General features: G+C 39.3%; 1 protein-coding gene across 2 annotated transcripts in view; it reads right to left on the bottom strand.

Annotated features, from left to right (window-relative positions):
* LOC149932376 (glutamate receptor ionotropic, kainate 2-like) overlaps positions 1 to 15,293 on the bottom strand; it is a 58,311-nt gene extending 43,018 nt beyond the window's left edge. The window contains exons 1-2 of one of the 2 annotated variants that reach the window (XM_090157520.1): positions 14,230 to 15,293; positions 7,527 to 7,682 (exon numbers count right to left, since the gene is read on the bottom strand). In XM_090157520.1, coding sequence (XP_090013646.1) covers positions 7,527 to 7,682; positions 14,230 to 14,437 — 364 coding nt within the window. In that variant the 5' untranslated portion in view covers positions 14,438 to 15,293. The remainder of the gene's footprint in view (positions 1 to 7,526; positions 7,683 to 14,229) is intronic. The other variant, XM_090157519.1, reaches the window with a different exon arrangement.
* Between the last annotated feature and the right edge of the window lie 5,009 nt (positions 15,294 to 20,302).

Raw genomic sequence — 20,302 nt, 5'->3', positions numbered from 1 at the left:
CAGGGAAAAAATACAGTTTTAAAATTAGAAATTCCCTTAATAAGTCTAGACTTTCTCCCCTAGCCGCCTCGCGGCGCTGCTTTCGAAGGATCGCCAGAATCTAGTTTGAAACCGCGGCATTGCGTCTGGAAAGGCGGCGATGCGCGCAGACTCCCTCTTTCCGGCCACCCCAGCGCCCTCTACGACGAATCCTTTTGTAAGACCAAAAAATAAGCTTTTATAAAACCAATTGCAAATGAGGGTTAATTTGCTTTCAAACGATGGATCGTAATATTAAAGACAAAAGCATATTTTAAATGTAAATGTAAAAAATGTTCTCCGAGTTTATAAAATTAATAAAATAAATTGCCGATTTATCGTACATCTTTAAGGGAAAAGTAAGAACTTTAATCCGTAATATAGAATAAATATATTTTTTAGCCTTCCCAGAAATGGTGCCAGCAAAACGCAAGCGCAGTCTAGTGGAACTGCGTCGAAACATTTTTCTACGGCAAAAAAAGCCAAAAAACCTAGAACGAGTATAAAAATCCCCAATAGGAATATAACGGGCGAAAAAGCTAAGCTAAGCGTAGGTCTAAGCATTCTTCATATTGCCAACAACAGGCCCGAAAACGCCCCTGCTCGATCGATTTCCCGCTTCGCTCCCCGTCTTCTTTTCCCCCTCTTTATCCCCCGTCACATCGTTCCATCCATCCCCTATAATACGGACAATGCTCAACTCGCAACTTAGTCGAAGGCGAACGACGGCGCAGTCTGCGGACGCGTTTACTAGTACGAATTGTCGATCGCCGTTCGACGTCACTTCCTATATATATATACATATATAGGCTAAGCTGTTGCTGTAAAGGGAACGATTTCTCGGGCCAGCCCGGCAAAGCGACGGTTGAAACGAACACGAGGAGGGGTTTCTAGCTTTGTCCGTCCGAGTTTCGAAGTCAATCGGCCGTAGAGCTCAATGCCGGGCCTTCCCTACACGGAGAACCCCTTTCCTTTTTAAAAGCCATCCGAGGAGTTTCGAAGCCAAATGTTCTCTTTTCGATTTCTCAGTTCTCGCTCTGAACCCTCTCAGTTACCGAAGGCGTCCCTTAAATACCAGTACATATCCCGGACAAATGGATAGAGTAGAGGTGACTGCTGCACTGCTGCGCCCCCTCCTTTCTCTCTCTCTCTCTCTCTCTCTCTTAGTCGTGCCACATTTGATTTACAATAATAGTCTCTGAAGGAATCAATTGTAACTAACGCTGTCGGCTAGATTGGCCGAGGCCCGAATCGCGATTTCGCCCTTAGCGGAACTGGCTCTCTCGGCGGTGTAGGGTTCGGAGGCCCTTCATTATTCCGGAGTAAATTATACCAGCCCCGAAACCGCGCTGGCCCGCTCGAGAAATAAAATGGTTTCAGGCCGACAACGATGGAAGACGGCGATTCCATTATAGTCCCTCTTGGCCACCGGAATTAATATCTATCAAAAATAGCTCGCCTTTAATTTATGTTATAATTTTTGGGCACGCGCTTTCAAACGTAATAAAGCATACCTGAATGAAACGTAAAATCTTTTCCTGGAAAGAAAGGTTATTAGCGGATTGAAAGAGACGGCTGCTCAATTCAGCCGAAAATTTCGGATTCCACCGAATTTGGCAGCAACCTATTTATATTAATCCTCTCCACTCCGGAATGCTTTTCTACAGACGTAAATCTAAAATTTTAACAGCCGAGCCTTACGGATTATTATTCCAAGAAGTGGGGCAAAAATAAAACAACCTTCTGTTTCACTATATCATAAAAATAAAAATTCCCAAGCAATACTACCTACAACATCTTGAAAGGTATAATAAGGAGAGCCAAATGTGAAAGGCGCTTTTTGAAAAGCGAAGCTAGCGCCTTCTATTTTTACAGTCAGTTGTTCTTTTTAATATTTATTTATGTGATGATGGCAATTAAAATAATAATAATAATAATTAGCTAGGCTAATACCCAATTCATCAAGCGTCTTTATAAGCCATTGAATCAGGTGACCGGGTTACAATGCGTAGGAAGGTAGAGACAAACGCTTCATGCTCAGCGAGCCAACAGTTCCCTACACTAACTATTACCGTTAACCTCCACAAGTTTTTATGGAAGGGCAAACCGAAGAGCTCGAGTGAAAACCCCTTAAACGAGTAAGGAGAGAACTTGCTAAGGAATCGTTCCGAGTTTTCACAGAATGTCATAAGCTGGGATCGAACCCGGTTTCTCTTGCTGCGAGGTGAAAGTGCTAACCACTCCGCCACTCCACTTAGCGAATATTTGATAAATTGGGAGAGTATCGTTATCTTTCCGATTAAATAATTTAAGCAGTGCTACCAGCACCTTTCAAGGAATTAGCTGTGTTGGCTCTCCTTATCTTTCCTCCTTATAAATCCTATATTTCGGTTAATAAAATATTGTCCTTATAGGAAGATGGTGTAGCTAAGACGCGTTCGGGCGAAAGAGAATTGTGAAGTATAAAGCCACTAGCTGATAGATGCAACAACGTATCCTTTACAGGGACATCCACTGGAAGACTTTCTAACTTTACAAGCTGGTCGTTGGTAGATGAGGGCGGAGAAAGAATCCATCTGGCTTGAGGACGCTGTTCATTTATCATGGAGGATTTAGGCCGCAAATTTTTTTCGCCCAGTTTAAAGCCTCTTTTTGCGCGCTCATAACGAGTCGCTCCGAAGGAACTAAGCTCGCCTCCAAATTTAAAGGGTTATTTTTCTTAGTTTTTAAAGAATTCCGCCTATCTAGTTGGGAAACAACGCCAACTTTACCGTCTTCCCCGCTACCAGCCCGAGGGTCAAATATCGTTCGAGGCCTTTTTGCTGGCAACACCGACGACGGATGTGTAAGGAGCTACTCGTTCATACTCCGCATCACCAAGATCCCCAAATTACTTTGGGTGTATAGCCAGCCGGGGCTAGAGCTCCGCTCCATCGTTTAACTTTTCCTCGAATTCTCAATTTCAAACTCCCAAGGTTGAATTTACCACCCCTCCTCCTGCTTTATCCCTCGTCTAGCGAAAGGCCCGTGCATGTCCCGGAATAGGTATATAGTAAACGAATATATTAGGGGGCTCTTCGTTGCCTTGGATCCGAAAAAAAAGTTGCAAAGAAAATTCCTCAGAGGATTATCTCGGTGATGGGGATGAAATTGAACTTTTCCTGAAACTAAACATATAAAGAAGTAAGGGAACTGTTTTCAGTTTGGTTTTCCAACCTGACACTTCTTATTAATGAATGTCTTAAAATTAACAATCTTTTAAAATAACAACGTTATAATTTACAATTGAAAGGAAAAAAGTAAAATAATGACAAATTCTGATTTTCTCCAGTTTAATTTTTGATACCTAATTATTTAGCCCAGATGTTAAGGGTTTTCACTTATAAATAGATTTTGCAAATTTAAATTTAAATTTAATTTTAGAGGAATTCGTTGAATAAAAGGTTGAGTTTCCCGATTTATATTAACTTTTTCCTATTACGAAGCTATAATAAAGGACAAACAAAATGAGAACTAATTTATAGAAAATTACGCGATCAAAAGTTATAAATATATTTGACTAATATTAACAAAAGAATATAAATGGATGACATGGTCAACAGTTATCGCGTCTCAACTTTATTATCGTAATTGAAAAGGACGGGGCTAATTCGCGGCGTCCGATCTTTGCAAAGGCAGGCTGCGGTGTTTAGAAAATTTAGTTTCAAAGCAAAGAAGCGGCGCCGAAGTCATTCACCCGCGACTAATTGAGGAAGGGAGATATTTATCCATTATATTCCAATGAATGTCGGAGACTGAGGAGGCTCAAAACCCAAATCGCCGCTTATCCCATCTCTGTCGGCCTCCATCGGCGAAGGGATATCTCTATAGCCGCTACGACGTCGCTCCTGGAGGGAAACGTCGCGGCGCCCTCTATGGAGAGCTCCCTCAGTCCGCCAAATCGAGAGATAATCGCCATGGAAACGCCAATTACATTTCTATATTTCGTTCAATCGACTTAAACTCGCGGTGGCGGAAACCCCCGGCCAAAATGATTAAGCCCGCTCCGGAATTATAAGCGCGGTAGAGGATGGAATGACAAATTTAGCCCCGGGCAGGCCGCTTTCGCATTTTCTAGGATCTGGCTCGACTCTGAGAGGCTTTGTGTTTTCTTAAGGCTCATCGGAGTCGCCTTTAAGCACTAAGGACCCGATAATAGGGGTTATTCGAATAGGCCAGGCCGCTTGAGCTACGAGAGGATATTTCGGTACGTACCAGTATAGAGGTACCCGAAACCTCTAAAATTTAACATACCCTGAAGAGACGTCGGGAGGGGGGCGCGGAATCGGGTCCCGAATATCGAGCGGTCCACCGGAGAGGGGTGAGGAAGCGGAAGCAGCGAGCTCGAATGAAGGAGCGCGCCGTATAAGCGTCTTCGGGAAGTTTGGGGGCCCGCGTCGATAAATGAGAGGGAAATGCTAAGGAGGGGTGGAGGAGAGCATCGAGAGAGATGGAGACGGAGCAACCATCCTAAACTTCAACCCCCATACAGCGGAAGATTCCCTAAAACTCGGGCGGGCCAATTGTCAATTACTGTCGGTAGAGGCGCGCGGAGACGACCGCCACCGCCGCCGCCACCAGAGGCCCCCATAGAAAAGTCCGTTCGAGAATAGGAGCTATACGCAATTGGGATGAAAAAGAACAGCGACGAAATATACGGCCCGCATTCCACAATCCCACGACTGGTGAAAAAAACGTCGCCAGCTAAAAGGGGAAGGAAGAGGAAGATGAAAAAGAGGAGCGAGAGCAAAAACTAGCGAGGGAGAGAGTTAGAGAGGAGAGCTGTGCCTAGAGAGAGGAGAGATCCTTAGTTGGCATTCTTATTCTGGGAGATCTCCGGGAGGGTAAAGGGCCTAAGAGATAATTTGAGAGTGGTGGGGAGAAGGCGACGGTTCTCTCTTCTCTTCGTACTGAGGGCTGGGGGGGGGGGGATACGTCCGGTATAATATTAGGAAGGCGGTTCTTTTTTTCGCTCAACCGAGTATCTGACCCCGGCCAAATTTTCCTCTTTTTCAGTTCTGCTTGCATTAATGTAAGAAGCTCGTCAAATGATCAATTCCCTTCTCTCACTCTTTCTAACTTCCTCCTGATGTCGTTTCTTTCTTATATCTCTCGTTACGCAGCCGAACGCCGTGGTAATGGACGGATACGCCGTTACGAAGTTGCGCCTTTAAGATAGCGTCCTCCGCACGGGCGCTCATTTTCGGTCAGCCCGCACGCGCGCCCGGGAAGCATTAGGGAGGCTTTTTTTTATCGAGGGTGATTTTAGCCCCATCTAACGGATCCTACCACGGCTACTAGAATACGGAGAAAAGAGAAGGCGGGAACGGGTAGCGTGTGGGATTAAAGAAGAGGACTGCATGAATTAAAGATGCTCGAGTTGAATGAAAAGGGCATTTTCCGTCTTGTCAACGCTTCCAGAAATGGACCGCCCAAGACCCTTACAAAAGTCGTTGGTTCCTCTCCAAAAAGAGAAAAGAGTCCGAAAGAGCGTCCCCAACCACCCACGACAACTCTTTCCGTTATAGTTGGTTTTTAGAACAGCTTTCTTTGGACGTCGTTCTGGCGGATCTAACGAGAGTTAGGCGGGAAGTTTGGACAATTTTCTTCCATGACTTGTTAAATTGGAATAACTATAGGACGGTACTGGGATTTCAAACTGATTCGTTTTGTTTGAGGATCAAGATGAGAACCTTCCTTAAAGAAACCAGTTGATGTAATTTTGAAAAATCAAATTTCTTCTAAAAATAAATGACCGTTAATATTTACTTTATTGGTTAGAAGGATTATTTTTGTTTACATTATAATTCTGACCGTGGAAAACCATTTTAATTTATACGCTTATATCAAGAATGCATTTATTTATACCTAGGGAGAATGTCTATGTCGAGACGGTTTTTAGCCTTTCTCTCAATCCACCCGTTGGTCCCCCCAGTACGCTCCTCCGCTTAAAATAAAACGAATAGTCCCGGTATTTCATTGGCTGCTTAAAATTTACGTCACATAACGCGATGGAAATCAATCGCCGGTGACGTTTTGTATTTCCCCCCGCGCGAGGCAGGGGAAAGGCGTTCAACGTGCACGGCGATTGTCGCAACATAATCATTCTTCCTAAATATAAATAAATACATTCTTGCTTATATGAAGAAGGATTAGTTAACAACCTTTTAATTTTTACTGAGTTAATTGCAATATTTATCTCTTTTTAACGGTAGAATAACAACCAGGTTACGTTGATAGCGATAAATAACAATAAAAACGCGGTTTGGTCTCCAATTTTAAAATAATTACCAACAGACACGAAGCGAGTGTTTAATTCAATAATTGCTCATTAGATCAATTTTCATTTTGAAAGCGTTTTAATTTTCTATAGGACTTGCTCTCGAGTAAAAATGATGTTAAAATGGAGATTCTTCTCCATCGTTTCCTGAAAATTAGGTACAGCGCCGAATTTGGCTGCGGCGAGTTAGTGAACTTCATAATCAGGTATATGGCCTTTAGTTTAAGTGTTATTTCAAAACCACTTGTTAATTTGTTTTAAGAAATACATTGAATGGAAAATACAAAAACGAAAATAGTGTAGATTCTAAAGCTTAATTTCCACGCCCAGTTACTCAACTTTGGCATATACAAAATACTATTAATTCAAATACAATTAATTAATTTAAACACCAAGAATATGGAAAGGTCGATATTCTAAACTCAACCCCCACCTCGGCTGCTTTCGATAACCATTTTGAGAATTAAAAAAACGTGAGGATGGGGGACTGTTATAATTCCATATTCTTCATTACCCGAAGGCACTCTTGATATTACCTGATTATACGGGCTAGTGGAAACTAACCTTTTAATATGGAAAATTTACAACATTTTATTAACAAGTCAGTTTACATAAAAATTATCGTTATAATAGACTCATAACATATTGTTATTCTAAACTGCATATTTTCGGAATATTTTTTTAAACCAATGAGCCAAAACCTCCACTTTGTAATAATAGAAGTAAATGAACCGAAGTTATCGAAATAGCGCTCATAATCGGATGGCGTTTGCCTTATGAAAATGATAAGAAAATCGAGTCAAATAAAAGCTAATTTCCATCCCCATCTTTTGACGCGATTAATTGCACTTGGGAATTGTGGGTATAGTTATTTCGATGTATAAAAATAGTTTCATAAAAACAAAAAATTTTACGGCCTAGGGCCGTGCAAAATTTCCAATTCAAGGTCGAAATGTAACTTCATAAGGAAAACGCCTCCAACATGGCGAGTATAGCAATCTGATATCTTCGGCTCATTTACTTTTGGTAATAAGTAATATGGCTGTCACGGTACCATATTTAGTCGTAAACGAACCCCTATTCTGAGAAGCTTTCTAAAACAATTTGCCAAACCACGTAAAAGATTTAAGATAGGAATCCGATGAATATCAGGCTTATAAGATGACAAAGGAAAAGATGGTTTATTTACCTTTCTTCGTGGCTCGAAAACTGTCGTCTTTACTAAGCTTGTCGGGTTGGGCGAGAAGCCGAGACTGAGGCAGAACCGTCGGGTCCATATTGATACGGTCAACTGCGACGCGGAAGGCGTACTCTTGTTCGTCATCTTCGCTATCGAAAAGGCCACCTGACACCCGAGGAGAAGAACAAAAAGAAGACTCAATGAAGAGACGTACTTTCCCTCGACAAAAGATAGATATATAGTATATTCAAGGTGTATTTGCGTGATGTTATATACGGGACAAAGAGAGTGAGTGAGAGAGAGTCTATAAAGGAAAAGGGAAAGAGGGGAAGGGGAGTTCCACGAAGAATCCATCAACCTTTGACGTAAATTCTCTTCGCTTTTTGTATAAGCTCTTATACACTCTCTTTCCGGTCGTCGATAGAACGCCGTTCAACTCGTATAAGCCTTGGACAAACAGATCCGTCCAATAAAGCGAACCAAAGTGAAGTAACGGGATTCGGGATTTCATGGAAGGAGGAAAAGGATTTTTTTTAAACGTGATCACTTTGAAGGAACACGCTCCCTTTACTTTTACATACACTCGTGTTTCTTTCGCTAAAGCGACGCTATCAAGTTTTACCGTATACCATCTAAGTAAAGGTTAAGATCAAACTTTGATCTATTTGTTTAAGAATGAAAGAATGTAAATAATACGATTTAAAAAAAAGCTTAACCCGCTCATTCCTAAAAGGTTTTATTTTGGAATATATCCGTGAAATGTACTACGGAATTGTACCAAAGCGAGTTGATAAAAGCTATTAATAAAGATAATCATATATCCAGTCACTTATATCCATACATTGGAACTGCGCGAGCATCGAGAACGAATAACTCTCATGAGAACTTGACATGGCGGATGGAATTTCACTAGCGGTATTTTTTATTTGGCGTTGCGGGAACGTGTTCCAAAAGTACTTAAGCCCGAGTGGATTTTTAATGGGAAGGAGACCACGTGTTTCTCGTTTTGTTAAGTATACGTACAACTCGGAACGTGAGAACGTCGATGAAACTTGGGAAAATTCAACCATTTCAAAACCGTAAAACCTAAAAGACCCAATCGAATTATATCGCTGTATGGCGAAGGAACCAAATCCCTTAAGATCAAACTCTAGACATTTAAAATTTTACAGTAACTTAAGAAAGTTTCTTCCTAGTCCGAACCGGGTTAAAAGTTACCACTGTTTTTAGCCAACCTCAAAGGCACGGAAACGACTCTAACATTAACCTTTTCGTTACAGGGGCAGCGTTACACCGCAGTTCGGGGGGTGGGGAAAAGAGTGAGTTTCCGAAACTATAAAAAAAGGGGCGAAAACCTCATGAAGTAAATGACTCGTACTAAATCAAGGAAGCCGAACTAGTCGCGCGCTTCTGCTATACGCGGGAAAGGTGTACTAGCGAAGAGATGTCGTATTTTATAGCGGCGAGCCTTGGCTCCGATCCTCGCGCGTCTAACAAGGTTTTAAACGTGGTCTTGGAAATGACCTGGAAAGGGAGACGCCGACTTTTTTTTTTTCCTTTTTCGGAAGGCGGTCTCCCCTGGGTGACCAAACGGTCGGGCAAAGAATACTTAAACCGAGAAAACTAGGTAGCGAAAAGATCTCCAATGATGCGTGGGTGAAAGGGCGGGGAGGTGTATCTAGACCCCCTCCTGAAACCCCAACCCCAGCCCCCTCAAAAAACCCCGAAACTTCATATCGCGTAGAGTAATAACGCCTAAAAGATTTTGGTCCGCCGCCGCCGCGTCAGGGGTGGTATCAAATTATATAGAAAGGATATATAGAACGAGGGGGCTGTCGAGGGCGGTTCTCAACTTCCAAATTGCTTCCACAAAATGCCTAACCTAGAGACGAGGCTCGGGGGGTGAAAAATCAATTCATCCGAGAGAGGAAACATAAAAGAGGAACGTGACAAGTCGACTCTTTCCTAACATTATCAATTTCTTTCTATTTTTTTGTCTTAACCACCTCTCGCGCTCTCGTATGACAGCGGGCCCCTGAACTATCGCTTCCCCCCTCCTTACGACCCTCCCACGATGAGAAGCGGAGGGAGGTTGACTATAAAATTCTCGCCGGAGTATTTCCGAAGGATTTATTTTTGGGTCTTCTCGTTCGAAAGCTTTTCTCTTCCTCATCTTTTATTTCTATTGTGAAAAATTTCCGCTCGTTCTGACAACGTAGAGCGATTAAAGATGTATATTTTAACTTCGAAAATTCCTCATTGTAGACTCTTTTATAAAGACTCTTTGAAGGAAGTATGTTTTCATTGTTTTAAATAACAGCGGATTTAATTTTGGAACTTTTTTGGAAAAGTATTTTGTTCGTGGTTCAAAATTTGCGTTTCGAGTATCTTTTGATTTAAATCCCCAAAGACGAATAGCAAAATTTAAAGAAAACTTTTCTAATCTTTGTTTCCGAAAAATAGATCTGTTCCCTTTTATTGAAATATAAATAATAATAATCAGCTAGGCTAATACCCAAGGCACCACCTTAGGCCTAAGTCATCAAGCGACTTTTGAAGCCTTTAATTTAGATGGCCGGGTTACAATGCGTAGGAGGGTGGTGGCAAGCCCTGCATGCCACGCGTACGAGCCAACAGCTCCCTACACTAACTATTACCGTTAACTTCAACAAGTTTTTATTTATATACTATAACCCCCTTTAAAGGGAGTATAACCTATCTTCAGCCAATACTAAATCGCGATACGTGTTTGTATTTAGCGGAAGTGAGACCTTTCCTTCTAAGGTTATAGTCCTTTTAAGAGAACTACGCGATAGTACCATTTTCCATCGAGATGTAAACCAAAGATAATTTAAACTCGTACCCTAGATGTGAAATCACTCTCTCGCGCGTTGCCGATAGCGTTTACCCACTTCCCCCTGGAAATCAGAAAAAAATTCGCTCCATGGTTTGCGCCTTACCGCAACCGATGGAGCCCGATTTTTCTGAGGTCACGTGCCGGTAAAGGGTAAACGCTTCGTAACAAAACCGTCAATGGGAATTCGAATCTAGGGTACGATTTGAAATTATCTTTGTGTAAACCAAACACATCATTACGATTTATCTGGTATAATTTAGTTCAGCATGCATTGCTCGCTCCATGATAATCAGGGTAATAAATAAATAGGTTAGATATATAACCTTATTTTCACCTTCTATGAATAACTATTTGTTCCATGTAAACTGATAATAGTAGAAAACCGTTTGGTTAGCTAAAAATCTCGAATGGAATGAGTGAAATAGTCTTAACGGCGTATTGGAGAGGAAACGTGATCGCTCAGGGTGAAAATTGGTTTCAAGCGGGAGACAAGAATCGAGTTTAATGACGCCAGAGTATATAGGCTCACGCAGCGGGCCCCACTCGAACAAAGACAAATGGGTTGCGTACGCGCTGCCTCTCTTATCATCGTCCACCAATTTTATCCGTCCAATTCCAACTAGATTCCACGACTCCCCGTAGCGAGGTCCAGAACGGGAGAGCCGTAGAGATGGGGCAAAAGCCTGCGGGAGGGACGATGAGGTCTTGGTCTAATTAGCGCGTCAAACCGGATTCACCCAACACCACATCCGGGATGGCCCGGCGCTTGTCCACTTTGTCCGCTACGAACGACCTCGATGTCCTTATCCCTCCGAAGTAGGACAACGTGATTCGTCAACTCGGCACGCCCCACGGGCTCTTCCGTGGGACGTTATTGGCCCATTAACTTTGTTAGGCGGATTAAAATAGTCGACGTCGAAAGAAGCTGACGTATAACTTTTAGACGAATGACGAAAATCCGTAACGGTGTTCCATCCTTCCTTTTCAAAAGCCCGAAAAGAGGCTGGACGGTAGCGTCACGGAGTTGCTCCGAGATGGTCGAAAGTAGCTTTATAGTGACATCCGCGGGGAGCACGGGGACCCGGAGCGAGAGAGATAGAAGTCGCTTGTTACGAAGGTGCAGGTGAGGAGAATTTCCCTTCGGGCGTCAGACACAAATGCCTTATTGATTTTCCTTTGGCCAAATATAAAAGGGGGACCATCGCGGGAGTCGAAACATAAGGCCTTCTCCGGGCGGCCAGGCCCCCAAAACTAAATATCCCAGTCTCGCACCTCGCCAGGAGAAACTTTTGCCAAATATCGCGCGGCTCCAGCTTAGCTCCATAACGCCTAGGGACTCGATGTCCTGCCAACTTCAGCCCTCCCTCCTGCTCCGGCTCCCGTTTAACGAGGCCACTGGACGCTCCAGGGACGCGATAAAAATTTGATGCCGAGTCTTCTCTTTTATGCCAACACTTTGGATAGAAAATATATGGACAATTCTTTTCTCTCGCAGTCGGTTCAAACCTCCTCTCGCATTTACTCTGAATTATATAGCGAACGGGGATTCATTAAAAAATAATGAAATACGTAACAAATTAGAGAAAATGTGAGCTATCTGAATATTTTTACAGCGTTTTAGTTGAAATTGGATTAGTTCTCTGGTGCCCCTAAACAAGATTTCGATTTAGATTAAACTTGGGGAAAATTCATTAAAATTAACGCCATGTAAAAATCTCGTAAATAGAGGAGTTTAGCTGGAAAACACCTAGAAAGAACTCTCAGGCTAAACTGTCTGTGTGTAAAAAAACTACAGAATACACTCCTACACTCCTACACTCCTACACGTTCACCTTAAGCGTTGTCTTGCACTGGCTTAACTTCTTTAAAAATATACATTATGTAGAGTATGATGTTTGATTAATTTTTGACTTATCTATTAATTATGAAAACGAATAGTGTAGTTATGTCTTTATATTCAATGGATAGTAGTCAATAACAGGATATATATATATATGTATATATATATATGTATATATATATATATGTATATATATATATGTATATATATATATATGTATATATATATATATGTATATATATATATATGTATATATATATATATATATATTTAATATATAATTAATATATAATAGTAAAGAAAAGGGTATTGCATGCTTTAATATACAGGGGTAATGGATAAGTATGTCATAAATTTGAAGGCGTTTTCTTTGGGTTCTAATGAGTCACAAATTTCCTTTGAACATGGGTCCTAAATGATTTCTTTCAGAGTTTTATAATAGAACCATTATAGGATTTAGCACACTTCTGCTAATTCAATAATGAACTTTTGGAATTTGCTATCGTGTTTTTCGCTTCACCGTTAAAAAAATTAATAATAAACGGTAACAATTGGGTTCAAGACTGAATACCTCAACTCACATTACTGGCTATTTCGTTGTTTTGAGGCCCTGTTTTTGTGGGCCTAAGACTCTGAAACAAATCATTTTAAGACCCATGTTCATAGGACATTTTTGAGTCATTAGGACTAGTGATGTGAATTTACCGGTAAAAATAAAAACGGTAAATTTACCGGTAAATTTACCATTAACTTTTTTATTTAATCAAAATAATAGTTTGATGTCACAATAATTATTAAAATAGTATTTTAATTTTACCATAGCCTTAGGTTACATTAAACTTAGAGAAACCTCCTAGATAACTCCTTAGAAAAACATTTAAATGTATGGAACGTAAAATCACAGTGCCGGGAATTCGGAGCCTTTAACAGGAAAATTATTTGGATTTCTGGTTAAATGTAAAATGTAATTGTTTCTTCTTTTATTTGAAGTTTTTTGCTTTATGAAAATAATTGGTAAATTTACCGGTAAAACCACTCGATAAATTTACCGTAATTTTACCGGCTCATATCTCTAATTAGGACTCAAAGAACACGCCCGAAGATTTATGACATATTTATCCGGAACACCCTGTATTATGGATGCGCCCGACGGGATTATTCACCCTGATCACCTATGTTCGGCGTGTGAAACACTTTTACAGGCGTCTGGCCTACAAAATAGACTTACAGAATTTACTATGATACTGCTTGGAACTAGAAAAGTACTTTGATACCCTTACAATACTCTATTAGGTTTAAAGCCACTTAGTTTTAGAACCAGTATATAACATAACTCTTAAAGATAAATATTAATCTGCCGTTTTATAGTATTATTTTATTTTCTTGGAACCTTCGCAAGCTCCCGCTAAATACTTCACGCAGCGACTTTTTAAAATGATTAAAATCTGTAAAATATGGTTATCCAAATTAATTAAATTGACGAAGTGGAGTACAACACGCGGTAAATTTTGTGCCGTGAGTCAATGTATGCTTACACGATTTGGCGGGAAAATAAATTTCATTAAAAACTACATAGAACCAGTAAAGTTAGGTGTTTCAATTTGATAACCTGGATGGATCTATATCTCGCCAGAAAAATGTTACGTACTTCGGATAGAATGTAAAAAGAAATTAAATTAAATTGAAAAACTAACCCTCGACAAAAACAACACCGTGAACTAAAAAATATGTTATTGAAAAAAGGGGATAGTAACAAAAGAAAATAATTAATTTACGAGAAGCCTTTAGGGTCGAAACGAGATCAAGCGAAAATTAATAAATTGAAATTCGAGGAAAGAGTCTATAAGCAAGTTAACATCCTACGCTGTGAGCCCTAAAAGGGTGAAACTGGTCCCTGGTGACTGGATGAAATTTTGGACTTTGGTAATAAGATTTCTATCAGAGGACAAGCTTAAGCGATGTAACGGGGTAGGGTGGTAATTAAGGCGCTTGGTAGAAAAGACACGGGTGCTCACCAATTCGGAGAATGCTTGGCAGTGGAGCCACCGTCGGCATCAAGATCCAAAATTGCGAGCAAACCAAGAGAAACCAGAATTTGCCCAAGTGATATCCTGGCGGCGGCGATCTCCATCCCGGCGATCCGCCTCTGGCATGACCTCCCGCCGCATCGCTGGACGCCCTTTTTCCGCCACTGCCGCTGCTGGTGGTTAACGCGGGGAGCATCACTGGTCTCCTTCCTAGCTAAAGAAGAACGTCTTCTTCTCCTCTTTCGTCCACTAAAGTCTGGCCCACGACATCATCATCGCCTCGATGGGAACCAAGAGACGGGAAAGAACGGCTTCTTGTAAGACGAAAAAGGCCCGAGACGCTGGCTAAAGTATAGACGCGCGCGGCGGCCAGTAAAAGACGGAGGACTTTCGCTGGGAGAGATATTTAACCGAAACTCTCACCGAATACGCTATCTAGACCGATCGAACATAATTTGACAGATCATAACTTTAGGCTACTCGAATCACGACGGATAAATAGTTTGGTAAACCCGGGTGACGTTGAAAAGATACCGTTACGCGATAGATATTACAAAAACCGGATTCTTCGATAAAACGGGCGGAAAAACAAAGGCTAAAAGAGAGCGGAAAATGAGGCCGCAAAAACGTACAATGTTTTGGGGCGGTGGCGAAAGAAGCTCAGTCTGACTTAAAATACTCGCGTAGAGAGAGAATCCCGATACTGACTGGGATAACGCGAGGATGCGGCGCTGGAAGATGCTGGCGCGGAAACAGCTCCGCCAGAGATGTTCGGAGAGAGAGAAAGAGGGCAAACCAGGAGGGGGGCAAACGCCACTACACCAAAAAGACGCGAACCCGGTGAACGGAGGAGGGAAGAGAGCCGAATGTCATGCGCGGTGGATGGTGAAGGAAGCGAAGTATGGGATGTTGGATCCCGTTCAAGTCACGCTTGGGTTTTCCGTCGCGGGGTGGCGCTGCGAAGCGGAACTTTGGCCAAGATATTCTCGGGGCGCTCCCCAACGCGAAAGCTATTTTCTTTGCTCCGTACTACATTCCCTTCTCTCTCTCTCTCTCGCCCCGTATTTCGGCCTACCCTCTTCCCCCGTTTTCTTTCGGTGTTGGGAGCATCTCCCCAACCGTGGCTTTCGGGTCCGCTACGGACGGCGGCTAGGACAACAGCGCCGCGGGCGAAAGAGGAGGTTGGCGGGGGGTAGGGAACGTACGTAAAGAAGCCCCCTTTAATTTATTTTCCCTATCCTGTTTCCGGCGAAAAATATTACGTCAGTGGATAACGCGTTCTCCGCTCGCTTTTTTTTCGAGTGTGGCGCTACTAATGGAGTATTCTCGCATCGACTACGCAACTTCCCTCGCGAGAGACTTCAACCTGACATGAATAAAATATAACGCTTTTCTCTCCCATCCTCGTGTTATGAGAATTATGTAAACGCAATATTGGATGTGAAGCTATTATCTTAATAACTGCGGTTCTATTATTTGTTGATATCCAAACGAGACCATTTTGGTCGCGAGAGCCGTTTTTGTATGGAAAATTATAATTGGTAATTCTTCCGTCGAGCGACTTTACCATCTTACGTATCGTTTCGGTGGCGCTGCGGCGGACGGCTGACGAGAGTGCGGTAGATAGGCCAATATTGCTGTACAGCGCTCTCTATAGCCGCGAAGCTCGACTCGGATCGAGTGCGAACTACAGATCGGTCTCTCGCGTTACTCGGTTGAAGCGGGCTGGAAACAGCCAGCGCCGACACAAGATAGAAAAATAAAACTTTCGTATATAGGTCAACGATTTAAAAAGCATTATCTCGTGAATTTTTACAAACTTCTCGCGTACAAAATAATTTATATCTAACTTAAATCATTCGATTTATTATTTCGCAGCCTTAATCAATATTAAGCTGTAAAACGTTTGGCTGGCTTCGCGAAATGTAATGTACAAATAGAGATTATGATTAGAAATATAGGAAATTTGAGAAATACGGAAAATATAAGAAATTTCAAGAAATACGGAAAATATAAGAAATCTCAAGAAATACGGAAAATATAAAAAAATCTCAAGAAATGCGCAGAAATATTTCTTCTGGTAAATGTCATTAATATTAAGGAACATGGGAAATATCGTAAATTTTGAGAAATATGGGAAATATGGTAAATTTTGAGAAATATGGGAAATATCATAAATATTGAAAAATATGGGAAATATCGTAAATTTTGAGAAATATGGGAAATATCATAAATATTGAGAAATATGGGAAATATCTTAAATTTTGAGAAATATGGGAAATATCATAAATTTTAAGAAATATAGGAAATATGAATATTAAGAAAAATTAAAAATTTTGGGGTAAATCGAGAAATATCAGAAAGTTTTCGAAAAATTAAGAAAGAATGGAAATAGGTGAGAAATATTGTTAATATGAACAAAAAAGGAAAATATAAATATTGAGAAAAATTTTAATTTTGGAAAATATACATAAATATCTTAAATTTTAATTTTGGAAAATATACATAAATATCTTAAATTTTAATTTTGGAAAATATACATAAATATCTTAAATTTTAATTTTGGAAAATATACATAAATATCTTAAATTTTAATTTTGGAAAATATACATAAATATCTTAAATTTTAATTTTGGAAAATATACATAAATTTCTTAAATTTTAATTTTGGAAAATATACATAAATATCTTAAATTTTAATTTTGGAAAATATACATAAATATCTTAAATTTTAATTTTGGAAAATATACATAAATATCTTAAATTTTAATTTTGGAAAATATACATAAATATCTTAAATTTTAATTTTGGAAAATATACATAAATATCTTAAATTTTAATTTTGGAAAATATACATAAATATCTTAAATTTTAATTTTGGAAAATATACATAAATATCTTAAATTTTAATTTTGGAAAATATACATAAATATCTTAAATTTTTATTTTGGAAAATATACATAAATATCTTAAATTTTAATTTTGGAAAATATACATAAATATCTTAAATTTTAATTTTGGAAAATATACATAAATATCTTAAATTTTAATTTTGGAAAATATACATAAATATCTTAAATTTTAATTTTGGAAAATATACATAAATATCTTAAATTTTAATTTTGGAAAATATACATAAATATCTTAAATTTTAATTTTGGAAAATATACATAAATATCTTAAATTTTAATTTTGGAAAATATACATAAATATCTTAAATTTTAATTTTGGAAAATATACATAAATATCTTAAATTTTAATTTTGGAAAATATACATAAATATCTTAAATTTTAATTTTGGAAAATATACATAAATATCTTAAATTTTGAGAAAGTACGGATCTAGGTGAGAAATATTATAAATATAGATAATATTGTAAATATTTTAAAAATAACGAAATAAATCACAGGAAAGACCGCACTACAATGGAAATATCGGAAAATCAGAAATCTGGAGCACATTTTTTGATGTGGAGAATTACTCGCTTCCCAGACTAACGCGAAAGGTAGAAAATTATTGAAAGATCAAGATTATTTCAAAACGCTCTCAGGTGTGTTACACTGTTTTAACTGTAACAAACATAAACACAATTAACGGTAAAGGGGTCTCACAATAAACCTGATACTTTAAAAAAACACTTTTTAAAAAGTTTAAAAAAGTCCTAACTTGTCAGTGTGATAAAGAGGTCGCGGCAAATATTTGAGGAACATGCAGAGTATATTTAAATATAGTTCCTAAAAAGGGGTACTTCAAAATTCCCATACTAAATATTCGAGTAAGAAAATATAGAAGATGGATATCTCGTACTACATATCGATTGAAAACAGCGAGAAGAGAATACGGCCTTTAGGCAAAAACTTTGTTGGCCGGTTTGACAAAAGAGTCATTTTTCTGGGTCTCCGTAAGAAGGATGGTTTTCCAGAAACCGCGTACTAACAGCCACTCCCCTCCGCGATAAACTATTCGTTTTGTCTCGAAAACTTCAAACGCACGTTTTTCTAAGAGAGTGTAAGTATACTCTCGTGTCATACGGTGGGACCCCCGAAAGTGATAAATACGAAAAACCGAATAATGGAGAAATTCGTATTTCTTTGAAACTTGTTTAGTTTGTATACAAGTATCTCCGTATGATTTGTAAATTTTATCCGCGAATGAATTAAACTGACTTAAGCTCTTCGAGCGTTGCTCGAAATAAGATGGGATGCTGAAGGCCTATTTTAGATTTATGAGAACGTAGTTCCACAATGAAAGCGAGTGTCTGAAAAGAAATTCCCCAAATAGGTTTTTGGAGACAGCTTATCTGGCGTGATTCTAATTTTCTCCTCAATTTTGTTTTTTGCGTGTGTTCAACGTTAGCTAATGAGATTGCGAGCTGGTAATGGAAAAATACAGAAGTTTTTTTAGACAATTTTAGACAGTATTTTAGACAGTTTATTAGTTAGTAATTTTATATTAAAGAGTATAAGCACTCGACGTTCGAACGGGAATGTCTATAGGCTTGAATAATGCTTTACAGACGTTTCGTTAGCTCAAGTTGAAACGTTACAGGGTAACTAAAGATTGTTTGAAAAATTCGGACCAAATTTTGGGTAGCTCCTCCCCGTCCATCACGTGACTCAGGGATACCTTCGCGCGTCTCAAAACACGTTTGAGCTCAACTCATAATTCAAATGATTCTTTGGCCCTTTAAGCTTTCCAATAACGTCACTGGATTCCCAGATTTTGCTTACTTTAAATAACCTAATTTTCGAATTCTATATCTACTAAATAGGGGGACCAATTACAAATTATGCACGGAACCCTTTTTATTCTTTTTCATTTCACGGGATCGCCGTTGTATTTGAATTGGACCTGTACCGAAGGATTTTTAGTTTTTGAGTGTAATAAAGATTTTCGGCAAACATTGATCTGATTGCGAGCTAGAAAGTTCAGAAAGGGAAGAGGGTGGTTGTTAATTTACTCGCAACGTTGTCGCTTTTGGCCAAGTTAGATCGAGCGGGGGGGGGGGGGGGGGTCGAAAATGACCGAAATAGAAGATGCTTTGCAATCAGGCTTTAAGTCAACAACCAAGAAACATTAAGCCTCGTTCTCTGTCTCGAACATTTTTCGTTGTTGTCAGCAAAGGTTGGGGGCCAAAAAGAGCTAAGGCCTAAATGAAGCTAAAAGGGCGTGAAATACAAAAAACGAACACAATAAAGAAGTAAATGTGGCGCGAGATCAAGGGCTCTTGTTCAAAGTACACATGATGCTCAAGATTAATTCTCGCGTATGCAAATAGGAAAGTTTGTAACGTACAAGTTTTTTATTGTAAAAATAAGCCTGACTAGAAGTACATAATAATAATACTACAATTAGCAACAAATAAATAAAGGTTTTAAAAGCAGCGCCTTTCTTTCCACGCAGTGGCGACATCTCCCGTTGAGCATTGTTGTCAAAGCGTTAGTTCTTGCTTAACGGAATGGTTCTGGAACATGGTTTTATAGAACGAGAAATTGCAACTAGTGATAACTGAAAATTAAAATTTTAAAATACACAGAACTGTAATTAAAATCATGCTTTTATCATAAAAATAAAATTTAAAAAAACTTTTTGTAATAATATAAGTTATCCGCCATAGTTATATTGTACCACTGTGGTAAGTCTATTTTAGATTTATCTCGTGGTGAACTACAAAATTTACACGTTACAAAGTTGGTCATTTAGGAGAATTCGAAATCTCAATAATTATAGTATGGAATATGGGGTAGTAGCATTATTCCAAATGTTGCAAATGCTCGAAACTCAATTTTATTTTCATTTTTAAATAACAAAAAATTTCAAAAAGATGCATGGTTCGTTTCAATACACGATGCGTCGTCTAATCGGTTTACCAAGATTTTCAAACGTTCAGAACATTTCGGGTAGACGATATTCACTGGTTCAATTAAGCTCGTTCGCAATTGTAGAAGCCTCATTACCGAAATAGCCTCTTCCCTTTGTAATGCATTGAGAAATTTCCACAAGCTTGGATGATAGCAGGCTATTTGGGCCATGATAAGAACTGAAAATTATCCGTCAGTG

Source organism: Leiobunum rupestre, chromosome 8 (genome assembly GCF_980474605.1).
Source record: "Leiobunum rupestre chromosome 8, qqLeiRupe1.1.hap1, whole genome shotgun sequence".
NCBI classification, from domain to species: domain Eukaryota; kingdom Metazoa; phylum Arthropoda; class Arachnida; order Opiliones; family Sclerosomatidae; genus Leiobunum; species Leiobunum rupestre.
The sequence above is the reverse complement of the archived record's forward strand: the minus strand, read 5'-3'. Positions and strand labels throughout refer to the sequence as shown.